The following is a 20,694-nucleotide window of genomic DNA, read 5'->3' as shown; positions in this document are numbered from 1 at the left end:
CCAAGGGCTCCAACCCCTTTCTGCTCTTCAGCAGAGCAGCTCCTCGTGGGAAGGGCAGTGGGGTGCAGGGGCCAGCTCCCAACACCCCAATTTACAGCATCCCAGCACATTCCTGCCCTTTCCACAGCCCCTCAACTTCTCAGCATCCTCACACCACATAAAGGCACCAATTAGCTACAAAGTGCTTCAGAGGCTGCAGCTCCTTAATCCAACTTGTAATTAGTCTGGAAGGGAAGGAGGGCAGCCACCAAGCTGCCACACAGTGCTGCTCCAAGGGGGCTGCACCCAGACCCGCAGCCAGCAGCACCCTCCTGGGGGGATGAGCCTGGGCTGCTCCCCTCCGGCCATAGCACAATGGGGTGCTTCATAGTAATGAGGCAATGGACAGCAACTCCACCACCAGGAACGGAAACTGCCCCGACTCACAGCATCCACGGGCCTTAAAGCATCCTGTCATTGAGACAACAACGGCCAAACTCGGCATAGTTACAGGAGACCCACATGGCAAGAGGCTGCAGGGGTGGGTCAGGGTGGTACCCAGAAAGCAGGGAGCCAGAAACCCACAATCCAACGGCAACTCCACACGGATGCGCTCATCCCTGCTGCACAAGTCACCCATGGAAACCCAAGATGCTCACAAAGACACCGAGTACCAGCAGCCGCCCTTGCACATGGATGGGACCCCACGTGTTTATCCACGGGCTTCCAAGCCCTAAAACCACTCAAAGACCAGCAGTGGGGTGGGCAAGCCCCCGTCGTTCAGGCAGACCAACAAGAGACAGATGCCGAGGGCACAACGCAGCATTCCCGAGCATCCCACTAATGCAGCCCAGAGCAAGGGCAGCCTTTGGGGCAACCTCAACCTCAAGGCTGGGTTCCTCCTACCTTGTGCTGCCGGCATCTTGCCCTTGTTGAGCTGCTTGAGGCGCTTCTGGTGGGATTTGCCGTTGTAGTGGATCTGCGCCTGCGCGGCCGAGTTGAGCTGGATGTTGCAGACCTCGCACAGCGTGAACGATTGGTGCTTCTTCTCCCGCTTCATGCGCTGCTCGGGCTGGCCCGGGGGGCAGCTCCCCGCCTCCAGCGCCCGCACCCCGCTCTCGGGGCTGTGCGAGGGGCTCAGGGGTCGCTTCATGCCTGCGGGAGGAAGGACAGACCCACCGTGAGCACAGAGGGATGGCAACTGCGGCCAGCACGGGCTGCGGGGTGCCCGGGCTGCTTGAGCTGGGGGGGACCTCCCTGAGCATCTGCATCACTGCAGTGGGTTGCATTAAGTCAGACGACATGAGCAGCAGCATTCCCAGGAGGTCGGTGCTGGAGCAAGGAATAACTCATTTCTTCCACGTTTCTAGCACCAGAGGACACTCCTCGTGTCAAAGTCTTTCTGTTCGCTCCTGGACATCACCGTAGGTTGGCCCAAGACAGAGCTGGGATGGCAACCACCTCTGCTGGCAAGAAACTCAATGGGAGGGACTCGAGTGCTGTTCTGTCCCCCACAGCCCATCCCCACCATGGGTGCAAGCAACCTCCCCTGTGTTAGGTGGGTCCCTGTCCTGAATGTGGGGCTCTGCAGCCTCAGACCCTCACAGGGACACCCGTCCCCACAGAGGGGCTGGGGTCAGTCAGGGACACCCCTCCTGCGGCCCTTGCCTTGCAGCCACCCTGTCCCTGCTGCCCGAGCTCGCACCAGGAGCCACTGGGACATCCAGAAGAGCCTCGAAGAGGCGCGAAGGTCACCCGAGCGCTGTGATCCAGTTACCACCTTGGAGCTGGCAGCTGCTGCTTACACACACACAGAGGCACGCGGCGCCCAGACACCCCGAGGGGCCAGGAGTGGGGCATTGGGGTGGCTGGGGGTGGCCAGACAGGCCCCAGAGTTGTCCCTGGCATCCTCCGGAAGGATGTGCAGGCCCTGCTCGGCCTTTAGGGACCGGACCAGAGGCTCTGGTCATGCAACGGACAGCCTGGAACGCAACCGCAGCATCACCCCGGACACCTCACCCAGCAGCCTCGGCTACGACCCATCACAACCTGAGCCCCCCAGGAAGCAACCCCGGCTCCCACAGGCGCCCTGCGGAGGGGCTCAGCGCACCCAGCACCCATCCTGCTGCAGAGCGGAGCTCTCGGTGGGCCGAAAGCCACCGGGCTCAGCCCAGGACCCGCACCCGGTCCCGGCCGCTGCAGCCCCGGCCGCGGCCCCGCGGGGGCGCAGACGTTCCGCGCCCGTTCCCACGCGTGGGTCCCGCGGCCACCGGGGCGGCCCCGCTCCGAGCACAGGGACCACGGCGCGGGGAGAGCGGCTCGGGGAGCTGCGGGTCTTCCCTTCCCTTCCCTTCCCTTCCCTTCCCTTCCCTTCCCTTCCCTTCCCTTCCCTACCCCGAGCGCGGCGGTCTCGGTGCGCTCCGAGGCTCCAGAGCCGCCTCGCTCATCCCAGCCCCCGGAGGTGACAACGAGCGGCTCCTCCGTAGTTATATTTAGCAAAACGCACGGGAAGGTTTTTCCATGCGCTGTTAATTGAGACGGAGGCAGAAGCCGGGACCTGCAGCGATGGAGGGGCCCCCAGCTCACCCTGGGGTCCGACCACCCCACAGCAGCGCTTGCCCCATCTCCTGAAGGGACTCACATCATTCTTGCCCAAGGAGGGCGCTCGCATGTGGGGAGGGAGCAGGACCCACAACCAGCCCCCAGGAGTCCCTTCCATTCTAAATCACGATTAGCCTAAAATGTTAACAACGACCCCCCTAAACTCGTGCCTCACCGGATAAAATACAAAGCAGCGAAACTAAAAGGAGTTTTCCATTAAAAATAAGTAAATTTGCTTTTCGGCAGAAGGATTTGGGAGCCTGGAGTCTGCATGAAGCCCTCTGGTACCCGCTACCCTCAGGGCTCTTTCTGAAGCTCCAGCTTCACTTTTGAATGAAAGAAGGAAATGCACATCCTTTGTGCTGGGAACAAGCGATTAAAAGCCCTGAAACGCTCAATTTCCCCTCTACATTTTAATTCCAAAGCCCAGCTGATGCTGTTGAGATGAGCCTTCCCGGACTCAGCACACTCCGGGCTGGCACAGAGGCAGGCTGGAGCCATCCCTCACAGGGAGCAATGAGCGGGGCAGAAACGCCCCATCCAACGCATCACATCACTGTGGTCCTTCCCCAAAACTCACAGCGATCGATGCCTGATGGCACTCAATGGGCAGGAGCCCCGCGGGACCCCAGAGGGGGCCTTTACCAGAATAACCATTAGCAGCGCAGCTGGAAAGCAGATCTGGGAGGCGATGAGCACCGGGAATGTGAAACAGAGCCTGGGGACGCAGCAGGACATGGGGAGCGCTGGTGGGGACACGCCAGCAGAGGCAGGTCCCCGGCTGCCCTTGGCATCCTCCCCCTCCCCGGGTATTTATAATGCAATCGCATCCCGGGATGCAGAGCTAAAATTGGAACATTATGTGGACAAAGCATCCCCAAAGTCTCCCCCATTCCATGAAGAGGAACTGCTGCCGCTTTGGGTCGGCCGCAGCTCCCGTTGCAGCGTTTCAAAGGCCTGTCCTGACGGCACGCTCTTCTCATTCACTTGGTTTCTGCTGCTCCTGTTCTGCTTCTCAGGTGTCAGGCACATGGATGGGGCTGGACTGGTCACAGCACGTGTGGCAGCACATGGCTCCCTGACTGACACCTCCTGTGGGGCAGGTTTGGCCTTTTCAAAGCAGCGAGGATCTTTTGGGGGGCTGTTACCCTTCACTGTGCCCCTCTGAAGGGTAAGTGACCCCACATCGACCCTCCCAAGGGGACTCAAGTGCTCCGAGTCAAAGCCAGCACAAAGCACAGGGTCCCCACAGCCCAGCTCCACCCCAGCGCTGATGAAGCCAAGCATTTACCTTCCCCATGGAACAACCTTGTGCTTTGGGGGTCTTCCCAAGGGCCTTCCACTGGGGTCAGTGGGCTGAGCTCCCCCTCGCCCAGCTTTCCCCTGGCCCCTCAGCCCCAGTAGCCCCATGGTGCCCATCCACCTGCACTGTTTGCTGCCCTTTGCTCAGAGGCTGTTCCGGCCCTGCCGCCAGCCTAAAGGGGCGAAAGGCTCCTGCTGGGTGTGAAAAGCTCGTGACAGATGTCCAGATCTCTCTGAAATGAAAGAAGGTCACAGCAGCTTCGGTGTCACAGCATCGGGGAGCGCTGCGTCAAAGCACCCAGCTCCCACCGCAGCGCGGCCAGGGCGCGCTGCCCACCAGCACCCAGAGCAGCCCCTAGCCCCACACACCCTGCAGACACACGCAGCCCAGCCCAGGGCTGCAGCGCTCCCATCTCCATGTCCAAGGGCCATTCCCCTGCTCATTCTCACTGCTTTTATTGTGAACACTTGGAATAAGAACTGGATTGTGGGATTGCCGTCCCCTCGTCCCTGTCACTCCCAGCATAGAATCCTAGAATCAATCTGGTTGGAAAAGACCTTGAAGATCATCAAGTTCAACCTTTATCCCAGGACTGCCCCTAAACCACGTCACTGAGGGACATCCTGTGCTTCAGCTCCTAAACACAAACCAAGCTCTACTGAAGTGCAGAGGAGGCCACGGAGGTGCTGCGAGGGCTGGAGCAGCTCTGCTCTGGAGCCAGGCTGAGAGAGCTGGGCTGGGGCAGCCTGGACAAGAGAAGGCTCCTGAAGGGGAGACCTGAGAGCAGCTCCAGTGCCTGAAGGGGCTGCAGGAAAGCTGGAGAGGGGCTTGGGACAAGGGATGTAGGGACAGGCCAAGAGGAATGGCTTTAACCTGCAGAAGGGAGACTGAGATGAGCTCTTAGGCAGAAGCTCTTCCCTGTGAGGGTGCTGAGGCGCTGGCACAGGGTGCCCAGAGAAGCTGTGGCTGCCCCATCCCTGGCAGTGTTCAAGGCCAGGTTGGATACAGGGGCTTGGAGCAAGCTGCTCCAGTGGAAGGGGTCCCTGCCCATGGCAGGGGTTGGAGCTGGAGGAGCTTTAAGGTCCCTTCCAACCCAACCCATTCCATGATTCTCTGGCTTCTCGCCCAGGATGCAGGCACTGCAGAGCAGCTCTGTGCCCACATCACCACACTCAGCATCCCTCAGTCCTACAGCAAGGCAGGGTCACATCACAGTGACCCAAAAGGTGTCCGTGCCACAGTTGGCCACTTGTGCTGGGTGGCTCTGCCAGGAGCTTGAGGGCAACAGCAGCCTCAGACCGGCCAGGAGGAGCAAGGGGATTAGCGCAGGCGATGCCAGCGGCCATCTGCAGCCTGCTGACACATTTATGCACCCTCAGCATGCAGAGGGGGAGCTGGAGCTCAGGACATGTGGCAGAGCTCTCACAGCCACCCTCCCTCCATGCTGGGCCCCCCTAAATCTCCAAAGAGCTGCTTTTTAGCTCAGGAAATAGATTACACCCAGAAAAGCAGACAGCAAAAGCATGAGCTAAGTCACCAGGGCAGCAGGGTTCCAAGTTACAAAACCAAGAGTGAGGGGGTTCGATGGCCATTGGGTTCTTTGCCTCAATTCTGACGCTCCAGATAACCTGAGGATGGACGCAGTGAGGCCCCCCTGGGTGCAGGGAGCGTGGTTAAACACAGCCCAGCCAGAGGTGTCCGTGCTGATGCAGCCTGAGCTATGCCTGGGGGTGTTCTCCCAGTACCACCCTCTCGGGTCCCTCCTGCTGCTGCCACTGACCCATACCCCATCCCGAGGGTCTTTTATGGGGCCTGAACACAAAGATCCAACACGCAGGACCACAACCTCCACACGGGTAAAACCACCTTCCCCACAGCTGAACTGGCATCAAAACTGCTGACCTGAAGACCTGTCCCATTCGTCACTGTGGAATCAGGGAAGCTACAACCTGAACCTGAAGTTCAGAGGAGCTTGCTAAGCAAGAAACCTAAACCCAGGAAATCTGATGGGGGTTCACATGATCCCACAACTGAATCCGCCTTCCTCAGCTCTGCTGGAGTGCAGTGGGAAATAAAAGCCACGGAAGGAGAAGATTTAGTATGAAAGTCACCAGCAGCTGCCACAAAACTCCCTCAAACCCCTCGAGCAACGCGCTCATTTGCAAGGAGCCGCAGGGAAGCCAGTAAACGCCACAGCCCCTTGCCCGAGCGCACCTGGAACCCCCGCACCTCATCCCTGCCATGGTCTGAACCTCCCCAATGAAACTCGCTGTTAGAGCTGGCAGCGCGGCCCCACGAAGGGAGCCTTGAATGGGCAAACGAGCCAAGAGCTCTCCCCAGCTTGGGGCAGTGCCTGAGCGGAGGAGCTCCGTGATCCCATCACAGCCGCACACAGAGGCCAGGCAGGGATGTGCGCATCGGGGATCAATCCACCCTCCCGAGCCCCCACGGAGCTCCATGGGGCGCAGAGGAGCCCGGTGAGGGGGGAGGCAGCACCGTCCCTCCTCACATAGAGCAGCTTCCAGCCCCCCCAAGCCCGTCCGGCTCCAGGACGAGAGGCAGCCGCCGGTGCCACGGCAGGGACGCTCTTACCTGGCACCGGGAGCGCCGAGCTCTGCCCTTCGCCGCCACCGAGCCGGCTCCTGCCCGTGTGCGGGGCTCAGCGCGCCCGGGGGCTCCTACACCCGGAGCGCTTCCAACGCTGGGCTCATGTTTCAAGGAGCGCTTCAAGCGCGGGGCGATCGCCACTAAATCAGCCCCATCAGGAGCCTGCGGCCGGGACACGGCAGCGCCGACAGAGCCCCGCAGCCCCGACAGAGCCCCGCAGCCCCGACAGAGCCCCGCAGCCCCGACAGAGCGAGAGCCACTGGCAGGAGGCAGCGCTGGAGGAGCCCCCCCGAGCCAAGAGCGGGCTCTGCTGATGGACAAGGGGATGGGGCAGCTCCCGTGGGCACATCTCCCCGCGCGGATCCATAAGGAAACTGGCGGAGGGATGCAAACGGGCTGCAGCGAGCACAGGGATGCTCTGCTGCTGGAATGGAAGGCGCCCGCAGGACCCCACAGCATCACAGGATGCTCTGATGTCCCCCGCACGAGCGGACACAGGCACACCACAGACTGAGGGCCCTGGCCATGCCTGTTTCACTTTCAGCATTTCATGATGTGCCATCAAATCAGTCCCCTTCTGCCCCGTCCCCCCAGTCCCAGCATATGCTCCGCTAATGGCAGTGAGGCACATTTTGGGATCAGTCCATAAACCAGAGCAAGGATTAGTGTGAGCCAGCCCTCCCACATTGCTCAGGACCTCAGGCTGGCTCCTGGCCCAGGGCACTCAGGGGGCTCAGACCAACCTCAGACCATGGGGCTGAGCCCCCCAAATGCCCAGGCTGGCTCTTACCCTCCGAGATCCCCCTCAGCCCCACTCCCACACTGAAGGGCAATGGGGACATCCTGCAGCACCACGGGCAGGCAGAAAGCATCGCAGAGACACAGCAGTGCTGCTGTGCCCGTCCTCTGGCACATCAGAGATCACTGACACGGCAGGGACGTGTCCCCTGAATCAGCAGATCTGAGCCCGGCTCCCAAACAGCCAGGACAGCGAAAACCCGAACTGACGGAGACGCCGTGGAGGGAACAAGGCTGCAGAGAACAATGCCCCAGGAAGCAAAGCCTGGCAAGAGCCTCGCAGCTCCCATCCCAAGGTGCTGCAATCCCGGAGCTTCCAACGCCACGTCGCCAACACGGTAATGAATCGGCTTCAGCAGGGCCCAACCAGGGGTAACGAGAGGCACAGCGTGGTGGTGGCAGGGCACATGGGCTCTGTCCTTTGAGGGTGATAAATGAGGTGGTGAGCACGCTGGCCTGGGCACATGCCACAGCCAGGTCCTGTGTGTGTCCCCCGCCCGGAACGGGCTCAGGGGCTCCCAGCAGCAGTAGGGAACAAAGCAAAGCAACCACAGGCAGGCGCTCATCATCCCAGCGGGCTGCTGCTCCCAATGGATCCCAGGATCCTTCAGGTTTCTTGGGATCAGCACAAAAACCAGGGCAGAGGCACGCATGGCAAACCCGCAGCGGGACAAGGCTGTGCCTGCCCTGGGTGCAGCCACCCCGGCACCAAACCCGCTCCCAGCAATCCCTCACACCATGCCAAAACTCACGGAGGGCACAAAGCGCTGGCAGAGCACCAGGGCCGAGCTGCCCCTGGGCATCACCGCGGGCACAGGGAGGAGCTGCCGAGGTGGGGATGTGCGGTGTGACAGCAGGAAAGGAATAAACCAGGCGGCTTTGCCGAGCTATGGGGAGGAAGGGGCATGTGCCCCGCGCTGTGACGGTGTCAGACACCACCAGCCGTGCCGTTCACCCCTTAAAATAGACCCGAGCAGCGCAACCTGATGCAGCTTTGGCTGAGCTGCTCCTCTTCCTGCTCGTGACAAACGGGGGGGGGTGTTTCAAACCCACCCCAGAATCAAACCCAGGCACCACATGTAACATGGCAGCATCTCCTCTGGCACAAAGCTGACTTCTGACACGCCAGCAGACCCCAACCCTCCTGGCACCCCTGGATGGGGTGACACCACACGTGGGTTTGCTATTGAGGTCCCTGTATGCACTGTCCCTTGTGCGCTGCTGGAGGCACCCCCTGCCCTCACCACAACCATTTCCTCTTGGAAAACACGATACAAGAACCACATCATGCCACAGGGAGGGGTCTGAGCCCCGGCAGCCCCTCGGGCCCCCTCGCTGAAGCTGCACACCCAAGCTCCTGGAGAAGACGATTTGGCACACGTGCAGGACTCAGAGGACCACATTTGACATCAAACATCCCACTTCAGAGAGCGGCAGCCAGCGCTGCTCCCACTGCAGAGCCAGGCTGAACGCCCTTAGAGCTGCGAGGGCAGAGGTGGGGGACAGACCCCATGACAAGGGACAGTGACGAGCTGGGGCACAGCACAGACCCCCAGTGAACGCAGCATCCACCCCCCTCACATCCACATCTGCATTAGGAGCTTTTTGGGGCAGAAAGGGGCTTTTGAGCATGGTTGTGGATAGCTGCTGGCTGACACAGGAGACCTCCAATTTAAGCCGGGGCTCTTGCAGGCTACTGTATTACAGCCCAAATTAAATATTTCATAGTGCTAAGCAAGTGACATTTGAAATGCAGCCATTGCAGGGGTATCAAATAAAGATATTTGCAACAGGAGCTCTTTAAATCCGTGTAGCGCTTTGGGTCAGTCCATCAAAGTAAGCCCAGTGCTTTATTAAAATCCAAGTCACCAAACACCCAATCTGGAGGAGGCTCCGGAGCCCCAGCGGGGGGGGGCAGTAAATAAGTAAATGCCGACCATGGAGCACAGCTCTGAAAGCTGTTTTCATTAAGAAGTTAAGGCTGGCAGGACGCTTTGCATTACTTCTGCCTTCTGAACCTTCATGACCATACGCCGAGGGTATTTTAACCACCGGGATCAAAACACCTCTATCCTGACAGCGCCTCTCCCTGCTGTCACTCAGAAGAGCTTTAACTCCAGAGGGAGCTGCACCAAACACCACAGAAGCCAAAACAATTTCACCCCCGGCCTGAACTCCCCCAGATGAAACAGCACATCAGGACCTACCAGAGCATCGCACAGGCCAGGATGGCGGAGGGCAGATGAATCCCTGTATGGGGATGGATAGCAGGATACAGGGACACTGAGCAGGACACCCCTCCCAAAGCCCTACAGCTCTGCCCTTCCCCTTCTTATAGCCCTCCCAAACTGATCCCAGCTGGAGCCGCCCTGTGGCTCCTACCCCACAGCTGTGAACACTGAGGTTCCCCGGAGCAGGGAGGGGAAAAGCAGAGGAGGCCTATAGGGATGCTAGGGGGCCTATAGGGATGCTGGGGAGGGACTCTTCATTAGGGACTGTAGTGACAGGACAAGGGGTAATGGGTTAAAACTTAAACAGGGGAAGCTTAGATTGGATCTAAGGAGGAAGTTCTTTCCTGTGAGGGTGCTGAGGCACTGGAATGGGTTGCCCAGGGAGGTTGTGAATGCTCCATCCCTGGCAGTGTTCAAGGCCAGGTTGGATGAAGCCTTGGGTGGTATGATTTAGTGTGAGGTGTCCCTGCCCATGGCAGGGGGTTGGAACTGAGTGATCTTAAGGTCCTTTCCAACCCGAACTATGATTCTAAAACACCCCTCCCCAGCCCCAAATCAAACCTGTTGTCAGGCAGGTCTCTCCAATAGGTGTGACGAATCACTGCGAGGTTGCTCAGCTCTGACCTGAGCTACTTCCCTACTGAAGCATGAAAACACCCTAAAAACGAGACTTTGTCACAATACAACAGACTTGCTCCCAGTAACTTCCCTGTGGAAGTGCTTGGAAAAACAGAGGCTGGAGAAGGATGTTCTGCATTAGTCACAGCAGACAGGACCAGTGCAGGCAGCAGGCTCGGACTTGAGGACGGTGATGATGGATCAAGGGTAAATACGGGGAGGATTTTCTGACCAGCGCATGGCTCAGAGGGAGCAAAAGGTCCCCTGAGTGCTTCGGCACTGGGGCTGCTGCCAGGTCTACCCTGCACATCGGGGGCAGGGGATGCAAACCTGGCGGCGGGCTGCCTGAGCCGCACGCTCTGCCCCACATCCGCAGCGCTTGTGGTGCTGAAGTTCCCAAAGCTCCCAGCTGCAGGGAAGAGCTTGGAAAGGCGCCTCCAGCTGAGAGCAGGTGACAAGTCAAAAGGAGCCCGAATTTATTGTTTTTCGGATTTCGAGTGGGAGGCAGGAAAATGGGGCGAGCCATGATTTTTTAATGCCTGCGCTTGGCAGTTCCACGTTTGACGTGACAGCATCCCTTTAGGAGCAGCGCGCTCGCACACGGGAAAGGGAATAAATTGGCAAAGCGATTTGCTTTCAGGCCAGCCTGACAATTCCCTGCACAAACACTTTGCTGCAGCCTTGGTTGAGCCGCAGCGACCGGCTGGGCAATGTGTAACCTAAGAGTTTAAGGATGCTCCACTGGTTGATGAACCCATCTGCTAATACTGGAAGGGAAGAGGTCATTGGTCCCGGAGATGGTCCAAAGGAAGAGTGGAAGAAATAATTCATTGTGAGACGAGGAGGAGACGCGTTGTCATCACGCTGACAGCCCCACAGCACAAACAGGGATGCTTGTTACAGAGCCTGAGGCGAGCATGATCAAAAGGCTTTCTTCATTTGGGGCAGGAGGGATGAAAGAGAAGAGAAAGGAAGAAAGGAGCAGGAGAGCAAATCAAAGCCTGTGCTTAGCATGGCTTAGGAAAGAAACTTGGGAGGAAGGCTTCCCACAGAGCAATTGGTAACCAGGGTCTGAGGCAGGTGGGGAGGATGCGTCTGAGGAAGGCAATGGAGCTGGATGGATGGAACGATGGAACTGGAGCTGTGGGAGGAGCTGTGGGGTCCAAAACCATCCCTCGCTCTGCATCAGCCGCAGCCTCATGCCTGGGCTAGAGAGGAGCCTCACAGCCAGCATTTAGCTATGGGAATGCCCCATCTGCAGATCCCTTTTTGGAACCCTTTATTCGTTATGGCAATGCTGAGGTGTCACCAAACCCCTCCAGAGCTCCCTCCTGCAGCAGAGGCTGGGGGGAGCAGACACATTCAGCCCATCACCACCAATGGGGCACACTGTGGGAGCGCTTGGGGTCCTTCCAGCCATCAAACCCCAACAGCCTCAAGCCCCCAGCCCAGAGACCCTGAGAGCAATGGGGGTACGAGGGTCCCATCACAGGGCCACAGCAGCAGGAGCTGTGCTGCAGGAGCGCTGGCTCCCAGCCTCAGCTCTCATCCTCAGACACTGTGAACCTCTGGGAAGCCGTCTCTGACAGGCAGGGAAATTAAAGAGGACAGATGATAATTAATTGTCCACGTCTTTCAGTGTCTCCTGGATATGGACTAATGAAGTTCGGTGCTGCTTGCTGGCTAGAGGACAAGGAAAAGAGTTTTAGAGCTCGGGTTTAATCAGTTCAGTGCTAAGCGTGGCCTCATTTCATCACCTCCTCCCCGCATCCTGGTTTGAGCTCTCCCGTATCTCCGGCCTCACTCCTGGCTTTGCAGTACCGGGATGCTGCTGCAGGAGCCCAGTCCCTGCAGCGTGAGCATCCTGAGCTATGGCAGAGGCCGCTGTGCCGGGAGAGCAGCACGTGTGCCCGCTTAAACCCAGGGACCTTTGCTCTGCGAAGGGCAGAAGGCAGCGAGCGTTGGCAGCGCAGGAGGCAGCTCGAGTGTTTGGGCAGCACCATCGGTGGTATTTGAGGGGGTCAGCTTCCCTGTTCCAAAGGAATTCCTACATGGACTCCTGAAAAGTTGCTTGTCTGCCGGCCATGGAAAACACAGAGCCCTGCGGGGTACGTGCTGCAGATGGTTCACGGCACAGGGGGGTTCCAGGTGGGTTTGTAGCAGCACAAGGCTCAGGTCCCACCGCAGGCTCGGCTGGTGCTGGAGGAGGGACCGGTGGTGGGATGTGCCCTCGCACTCCATGACATTCTGCCCATCTCTTTTCCCACTTCGGCCCTGGGTGCTCTGGGTCCCAAAGGGGACAAGGAGCCCATCACTGCCTCACAGCCAGGACAGGGCTCGAGCAGCTCCATGGTCCCCAGGGTGCTGGGGGTGCCCACAGAAGCCTCGCTCAGCCCCATACAAGCCACAGCACCAGGCTCATGCCTCCCTCCTGCACTGGCACTGAAGGGGAAAGATCTTCCTCCTCCCTCCTCTACCTCCCACGCTGCGTGGCACGTATGACACAGGATCGCTGCAGCGCTGTCACTGCACGGTGCCTGACACAGAGGGGGCAGCTCATGAACCATGGCTGGAGGAGAGGCCGGCTCTTCCCCATGGCCATTCCCAGGGCAGGGCTTGGGAGCTGCCGCTGCTCCGGTGGGCTGTGGCCAGCACTGCCCGCCAGCAAATTCCAGGCAATGGGAAAGGCGGCGGCAAGGTGGCCTGGGCAGCGGTGCTGGCAAGGCCACCTCCCGGGATGCACAACGCAGCCCATCCATGCCAAGGGCCTGAGCACGTCCATGGGTGGCACGGTGCCACCATCACGGATGGGACTGCTGGAAGCAGCCAAGGCACGGTCCTGCGGCTGCCTCTGGACCGTGTTTCCCAACAGGAACCCCGGCAGCCAGCTAGCCCATCACCAGAGCTGCTCCCAGGTGGATGGAGGAGCCAGAGGGGCAGAGGAGGGCAGGAAAAGGGCTCCTTGCTTCACCCCTGCACACATGCCCTGCGCTGGCTCAGCCCTGTGGCCCTGCCCAGATGCTCACTAAGCCAGGAGCACCACACAGCGTGCCAACCATGTGCTATGCATCCATTCCCTGTGCCATGCATCCCTCCCTGTGCCATGCCTCCATTCCCGTGCCATGCATCCCTCCCTGTGCCATGCATCAATCCCTCTGCCATGAAACCAACCCCGTGCCATGCAGCCAGCCTTGTGCCATGCAGCCAGCCCTGTGCCTTGCAGCCACTCCAATGTCATGCATCCATCCCTGTGCCATACATCCATCCCCATGCCATACATCCATCCCCGTGCCATGCATCCATCCCTGTGCCATGCATCCATCCCCGTGCCATGCCACCAGCCCTGTGCCATGCAGCCAGCCCTGCAGTGCCCGTGCCCCATGCCCACCCCACCAAGCCCAGCACTGCCCCAGCACCAACCACAGCCACGCAGAGCCCCAGTGCATGGGGATGCAAGAGGAGGACAGCAGCGAAAGGCTCGTCTCTGCTGGCAGCTGGCGAGAGGTGGAGGCGTTGCTGCTATGAAAACATGCGAGGGCTGCGTCTGAAAACATTGTGAGGAGCCAGCGACATAAATAGGCCCTTTATGGCTCCTTCCTGCTCTGAGACAGGCCCTTTCACAGGCGCTTGGCTCCGGCACGGGGGTTACTTGGCTAAAAGAGCCTCTCGTGTTGGACACAGAGGGAGGCTCGGGACTGCCTGGGATGGGGAGAATGTTGGTGTGGAGCAGGTCAGAGCACAGCAGCGATGGGGACAGCCTGGTCCAGCACTGAGCCAGATGTGCAGCAGAGATGCCACATGGTACCCAGCCACGAGCATCCTGTGCCTGCCCTCACACTGAGGCTGGGGAGCTGCAGGACCAGAGACCCACTGAGCCAGGCGGTCCTGTCCAGCCCAGGCAGCACCACACCAGCGGATTAAGGGCACACCCATGGCCCAATCCTGCGCTGTTTCACACCAAACCCAGAGAGGCCCCTGCCCCACGCACACAGACCGAGATTTGCAGACTCGGGGCTGCCCCCCAGCTCCTTTCTTGCCTGCAGCAATCACACCCCCGCAAAGAGCCAACCTCTTCCTGGGATGGAGCAGCTGATGCCACGCTCCCACAGGCTCCCTGGAAGCGGGGCTGTGCATGGAGCTATTTCTGTCTGGAAGCTCCAGCAATGTGACACCCACCCGGCCCCCCCAGCAGCCCATCCCTCTGTCAGCATCCATCCCTCTGTTTTGCAGCTGCAAACGTGTGGACACCTGAGCCATAACCCCTCTTTCTCATCCAGGATGCTCTGGGGCAGATGGCAGAGCAAAGGGTGCTGTGGCCCACAGGAGAAGGTGCCTGCTGGTACCGGGTAAGAGGGGGAGCAGGAGGGGATGGAGCATCCCCAGGCTGGAGCATCTTTGCTTTCCCAAGTCCCAGGATCTCAGATGTGCCTCCATTGCGCTCACCCAACCACAGCTCCAACCCCCAGCACCCCTTCCCGAGCAGGGGGTGCTCCCACCACACCAGCACCGCGCGGAGAAGCAGCTCATCCTCAAGCAGGAGCCGCGATGCCCATGGAGAGGGGCAGAGACCAGGATGCGGGGACCCGCGCTGCCACGGGGAGCATCCCTCGCACGCGGACGCAATTCATCAGAGGTTTCATTAGGCATCATCACTAACTGAGCTGCTCCGGCGGCTGCAGAGCCTCATGATCCATCTGGTGTCAGCAGCACTTTCTTTTGGCCACATCCATTTAACGTCATGACAAGCCCGTTTATGCCCCCTCAGCAGCCAACGTCCCCCCCGTGCGCGGGAGCTGGTGACTAAAGCAGCGGTGAGTGATTAGTGACTCAGCGGATAATTTTGCTCATCTCGGGGCTTTTTTTAGCGCGGGGCGGACGGAGCTCGAGCACCAAAACCCTCCCCTGGCCCCGCCAGCGCTGCCAGCCGTGTCCCAGCACCGGGCATCCCCCCCCGCCCTGCGCAGGGCGGCGAGTGCAGCGCTCGATGCGGTTCTCCCCTGGAAAACAGAGAGAAGGGATCAGGCAGCGCTGCCAAGGGCTTTGGCTTGTCTTAATTCTCCCTTTGATTGCTTCCTTTATGACCCGGGAAAAGGAACGGGGAACGCTGCAGCCCCGCTTAGGGGGAGGCGCGGGCAGCGCTCGCTGCTTGGTTCGCACCACGCTGGAGCTCACCCGGCAGCAGCTTTTGTCAAGAGCAAAGCACTAAGCTCATGTCTTAGCAGTAACTGATGTTGGAAACACCAGGGGCCGGCTTGAATTAACAAGCTCTTTGAGCTGGGATTCTGCTGCGCAACGAGCAGGGACAACCTCTGCCCGTGCCACCGGCAGCAGCAGCACGGCGGGGACACCGGCCTGCCCTGGCAGCACCAGGGAGCCCAAGGGCAGCATCCCATCAGGATGGGGACGGAGACAGGGATGCGTCTGGAATCGCTCGTCCTCGCAGCACATCACAGCCGCAGCCATCCAAGCACTGAAGGCTGATGTGGAGAGGGCCGGGCCCAGCCCCAGGTGGCTCCGTGCCTGGTGGTGTCAACACCCGAGGCTGACATCCTTGTACCACCACCGCATCTCCACTGATCCCCCTCCATCCCAGCACTGCCACCCCCAGGTCCCTGCTGCCACCTCGCCAGCACAGGGCCATTGGCCCTGCACCAGTGCGACCAGTGCCAGTCGCTCCCATCACCCCGGGGAGCTGCTGGAGCTCACAGCAGTCACCCAGCATGAAATGGGGCTGGACCCCGACCCCCAGAGCAGCCCTCGGGGGTGGCAGAGCCAGGGATGATGGATGGGGAATTGCAGCCTCCCTAAAGCAGCTTCGTTTTCACTTTCTTTAATGATTTCCCAGCTGCTTTCCCATTTCAGCTGATAACGGGACTTCAGCATCTATCTGGGTTTGAGAGCTGCTTGCCTTGTTCAAGCTGAAGAAAATCAATTCCCCTCTCACTTAAGTCTTTCCAAGACAGATGAACTGAAGATCGCGCCTGCCTGAGCAAAATATTTATTCAGTCTGAGGACGGATTTACTTCTGAACCTTCTATAAATACAGCCGAGGGCCCTGGTTTAATCCCTCGCCAGCAGATCTCCCTTCATCCTCCCTTTTCCAATGCCCTGTCAGCAGGTGGAGACAGAAATCCTGGCCCCTGCCTTGGCATTGGGCAGAGGGCTCTGGGGGTGCCCATGGACTGTCCCACAGCGGGATGGGGCTTGGTGCTGCTGGTGAAAGAGACCGGGGGCAGTGCTGCCTGACCCCGCAGACCTCGGTGCAGGTGACTGCTGTTATCTCCATCACTTCACATCCAGTGTTATCTCCATCACCTCACACCCACTGTTATCTCCATCACTCCCCATCCAGTGTTATCTCCATCACTCCCCATCCAGTGTTATCTCCATCACTCCCCATCCAGTGTTATCTGCAGCTGGAACTGCAGAGGAGTCCGGCTCCCTGCAACTGGTGGGAGAAGAGCAAGCTCCTTCATCCAGCAGCAGGGAATGGCCCCTGGATCACTCGGGGGGATTGTGCCTTCTGCCAGCATCTCCCCAGTGCAGCCATCGCCTTCCTCGGCAAAGAGGATTTGCCCAAGTCCTTCGTAGTGGAAAAGCTCCTTCGAGGGCACAGCATGCCCTGTACCACGACTGGCTTGCTCATTCGTCACACTCATTACATTGCTCTGCTGCCTGTTGGCTAATTGCCTCCCCTGGAAACCGGAGAGGACAGGACTTTGACATTGAGCTGTGAAACCTCAAGGCCAGGGGCTTGGAGCAAGCTGCTCTAGTGGAAGGTGTCCCTGCCCATGGCAGGGGGTTGGAGCTGGATGAGCTTTAAGGTCCCTTCATGCCAAACCAGGCTGGGATGCTATGGTTCTGTGAAGATCTGCTGCCTGAGGTGCCCAGCGGGTGAGCCAGGGGCTGGAAACACAGGGGCTGCTGCCGTGTCCCTCCCTGCCCCACCAGTCACAGCCCCGCGGAGCACAAAGAGCCCCAGTGAGCCCAGCACCGCACTCCCGGGGCGGCAGCGCTGCCCTTCCCGCACTCGGCGCCTTCCGGAGCACGGATTAATCCGGGCACGCTTTAATCCGCTCAAACCCTTTCGTAACAGCGCTGAAAAATAAGCCTGGAGAGTTCCTAATACTGCTCGCAACCTCGGAGCTGGGTTATTTATAGGCTCTGCCCTTGCGTGCGATGGAAGCGATGGGCAGGACTCTGCCGCCGGGGGGCAGGAGCCAGGTCTTGTCCCCCGCATCCTGCTCCGTGGCACCCCCGGCTCCCGCCTGCTCCGGAACAAGCTTCCCTTGTGTGGGATTTTGGTGGGATTCTTTCCTAAAGCCGTTTCAGGGCTCCTCAGGAGGAGCTCCAGGCCCCGGCGCACAGACGGGCTCTGTGCTGAGGTGCTTCAAAGGGATGCAAAGCAGCAGCGCTCCCGACCAAGATCAACAGCGGCACTGGGATGGGTGCGTCCCCTGCAGCACGGGGCCAGGGCAGGGTGAGGGGCGCAGATGACAACAGGAAAAGGGACAAACCCCCCAAACCCCCCAAAACCAGTGTGGAGGAGCCAGCCCCATTGGGCTGCGGGTGTTCCTCTTCCCAAAACCAACCATCCCAGAGCCATCAGCATCTCCGGTGGGAGCATCGCATCCTCTGCGCCAGCCTTGGCACCCAGAGCAGGCTTCTTGGTTTTAAAGATAGTAAATCCCGGGCACCATTCCTCTTTTTCCTGTCTCTGTGACCTGCAGAGCAGGCAAGGAAGGCGCATTATCAGTGGCGGTGCTGGATGAGGCAGCATCACAAAGCCTTCAGTTATTTCTCCATGAATATGGTAGGAATTCTGGCGGAAAATCCATCCCCAGGAATTACTGCCTGGATTCACCGGGAATTACTGAAGCAGAGCCATGTGGGAACCAAATGCCAAAGCTCTGCACAGTGTTGCCCGGAGCAGTGAGCTTGAATGCGCCGAGACCAGGAATCCCTGTGGATGCTGCACCTCACTCATGCAGCCAGGATCAACCCCCAGGCAGGATGAGCTCCAGCTCCATCCCTCTCCCATAAGCCAAGTGGGCCGGGGTCCCACTCTGGAGCGCTGGTTTCCTGTAGCCACCATTAGTGGCCATTGGCATCGCTGCCACGTGTCCCTGCGCTTGGTAGGATCCAGGGGGCCCCTGTCAGGGCAGCAGCACCAGCAAGGCCCAGGTCCCTGGTGCCACATCCCTCCTGCTCCAACACATAAAGGCAAAAAATCACCCCCAAAAAGCTCCTGGCCCTTTGCCCCATGGTTCCACAACGATGTGACCCTTTGCTCCTGCCCAATGGGCTGCAGTGCGCTCCCCAGCTCAAAGGCTGCTGAGGTCTTAAAGCACTGGGAGCTGAAAGGAAGCTGAGAAGCAGCCTCTGATCGTGCACTGACAAACCCCACCCCACATCCAACAGCTCCTTCATCCGCTGCTGGAGCCAGCAACCAGACATCCGAGCCAGAAATACCCAAACTGGAAACCAAGCGCCCGGCACAGCCTGGTTCGGAGCCGAGCAGAGCAGACCCTGGGTTGGTTTAATCCTGCCAGGGTCAGCCCTGTTGGCCCAAGGAGCCCAGTACCTTGCACAGGGCTGCTTGGCACCCTGGTACCAGCTGCTGCTGCCTTCACAGAGGCTGGCGCAGCAGGAGCAGCTCCGGTCCTCAGGCAGAGCCAGGCAGGGGTTAGGACTCAACCTCAGGACGTTTCCCCTTGTAATTACCCAGTGATTTTTGTTATCAGCTCATTAAAAAATCTCCATAATGAGGGCAGGGAAAATCACGACTCGGGAGCGCTCCCGATGCAGAGCAGCCCGCATCCCTTTGGTCTGTGTCAAGGGCTCGGAGCCCCCAGCGGAGCCGAGCTGCTGCCCCAGCCCCGCTGCACTGACTCAGCCCAGGCTCAGCCCAGCCGGGTCCTGCAGCCCCAAGAGCTTCAAATCCCAAGGGAAGGGGTCGGTGGTCCCATGGGAGCTGCCACCAGCCCCTGGGTACTCGTTCTGGGGAAAGGCTGTGATGTTACAAGGGGAAAAGCGGTGGGGTTCATGGAAAAACCCTGACTCCATCCATCAATGGCCCCTCTGAGAGCGGGAGGATGCTCCCCTGCCTGCAGCCCCTGTGAAGAAGCCCCCTAGCCCCAACCAGGCCACAGAAGAACATCAAGAGCATCCTAACACCTCCAAAAGACACAGCCCTGCACCCATGGCGTGCCACGGGAACACCGGGCGAGCATCCCATGGGAAACCAGGACCCTTCCTGCACGTCCTGTGCCAGAGCAGCTCCAGGTTCCCTTTTACAACGTACTTGCTGTGGTTCTACTTAAACCCGAGCCCTTGTTACCATGCAGCCGCAGCCTGGATTTCCTTGCGAGCCCAGGTACAGCCCTTGGCAGGGGCTTCCTGACACATAAATTAGGGCACGATTTCGGAGGCATTCTCAGCCTAAGAAGCAGCCTTTGTACATCCCGATATTGTTTGTAAATTGACAAGCAGACCCTCCTGGGCTTCATTACCCTGCCCCGGGCGCACGGCTTTGCACTTTTATTCTCCCCAGCAATGATTAAAGGGCTGCAGAGCCACAGGCTCCGGGATCGGAACAGACAAACACCAGCCCTGATGGAGCCGGGAAACAAGAGAAGCAGCTTGATGGGATGCGTTGCTCAGAGAAGGGCTCTCTGTTCCTCTGATGTTTCAGTCTAGCACGTGTCGGAGATTGCCCCATGCTTCCAGCGCTGGAAATTCAACAGTGTGAAGCAACCCGATTAACATGTTCAGTGCTTGACTCTGAGAGCCTCTGTGCAAAGGTCCGTGTTTGCTCAGCAGCAGACTAACAGTGCACTTGTAGGAAGACGTAGATCAGCCCAGAAATGCCAGATAGAAGCCAGTGCAAGGGGAACATCTCCAGGGACACAGCAAATCACAGTCCCAACACCAGGGTTCCTTTGTAGCCACTGGACGGTGCTCAAGGATGCTGGGGCCGTGCTTGAGGAGTATTTTTGGGTTGGAAATGGCTGGGGATGGCCACAGCCGGGTGAGCTCCTGGACCCACTGTGCTGGGGCTTTACTCCAGGCTCCAGCTGGGAACATCGGCCCCAGCACTGAGCCAGTGGGTACACAGGGGGATACACAGCAGGAGGGTGCAGGGGGACATGCTGGGGCTGGCAGACCTGAGCAGGACTCTATGGAGTCGTTCTGACCAGCCGAGGCAGGCTCACCCCACACACACGTTAGCACCAGCCTGGCTCTGAACTCCACACATAGCAGGAGAGGTTCTCCCCAACAGAGTCACCCCGGCACCTACCGAGGGACCAGCTCCTCCTGTCCCCATGGAGCTCCCCAGCCAAGAAGCCAGCGCGGGGCTGGATGCTCCATTGGAAAACACCTGCAGCCACTTCAAACATCCCCAAGTCCACAGGGGTGGGTTTGACTTTGTGTTGGCTGCAGGAGCGCTGGCCAGGCTCCAGCGGGGACAGAGCCTCGTTCATTCCCGGGCAGTCACATCCAGCAGCACTGCCCATTGATGCTATTTTCAGGCACCCACATGCAAGCACAGCAGCT

At 59.4% G+C, this 20,694-nt stretch overlaps 1 protein-coding gene across 2 annotated transcripts in view; it reads right to left on the bottom strand.

The window, feature by feature from the left end:
* The window catches only part of LOC130597068 (zinc finger protein 385C-like), a 58,108-nt gene that overhangs the window by 35,878 nt on the left and 1,536 nt on the right, over positions 1–20,694 (bottom strand). Inside the window, exons 1-2 of one of the 2 annotated variants that reach the window (XM_057405283.1) lie at positions 9,496–9,579; positions 886–1,134 (exon numbers count right to left, since the gene is read on the bottom strand). In XM_057405283.1, the coding sequence (XP_057261266.1) occupies positions 886–1,134; positions 9,496–9,503 (257 nt within the window). In that variant the 5' untranslated portion in view covers positions 9,504–9,579. Of the gene's footprint in view, positions 1–885; positions 1,135–9,495; positions 9,580–20,694 lie in introns of those variants that run through there. The other variant, XM_057405285.1, reaches the window with a different exon arrangement.

The sequence above is a fragment of the Pezoporus wallicus genome, unplaced genomic scaffold (genome assembly GCF_028554395.1).
Source record: "Pezoporus wallicus isolate ANWC-B61680 ecotype Strahan unplaced genomic scaffold, APGP_CSIRO_Pwel_v1 contig_14230, whole genome shotgun sequence".
NCBI lineage: Eukaryota > Metazoa > Chordata > Aves > Psittaciformes > Psittacidae > Pezoporus > Pezoporus wallicus.
This window is presented reverse-complemented; position numbering and strand designations above follow the sequence as displayed.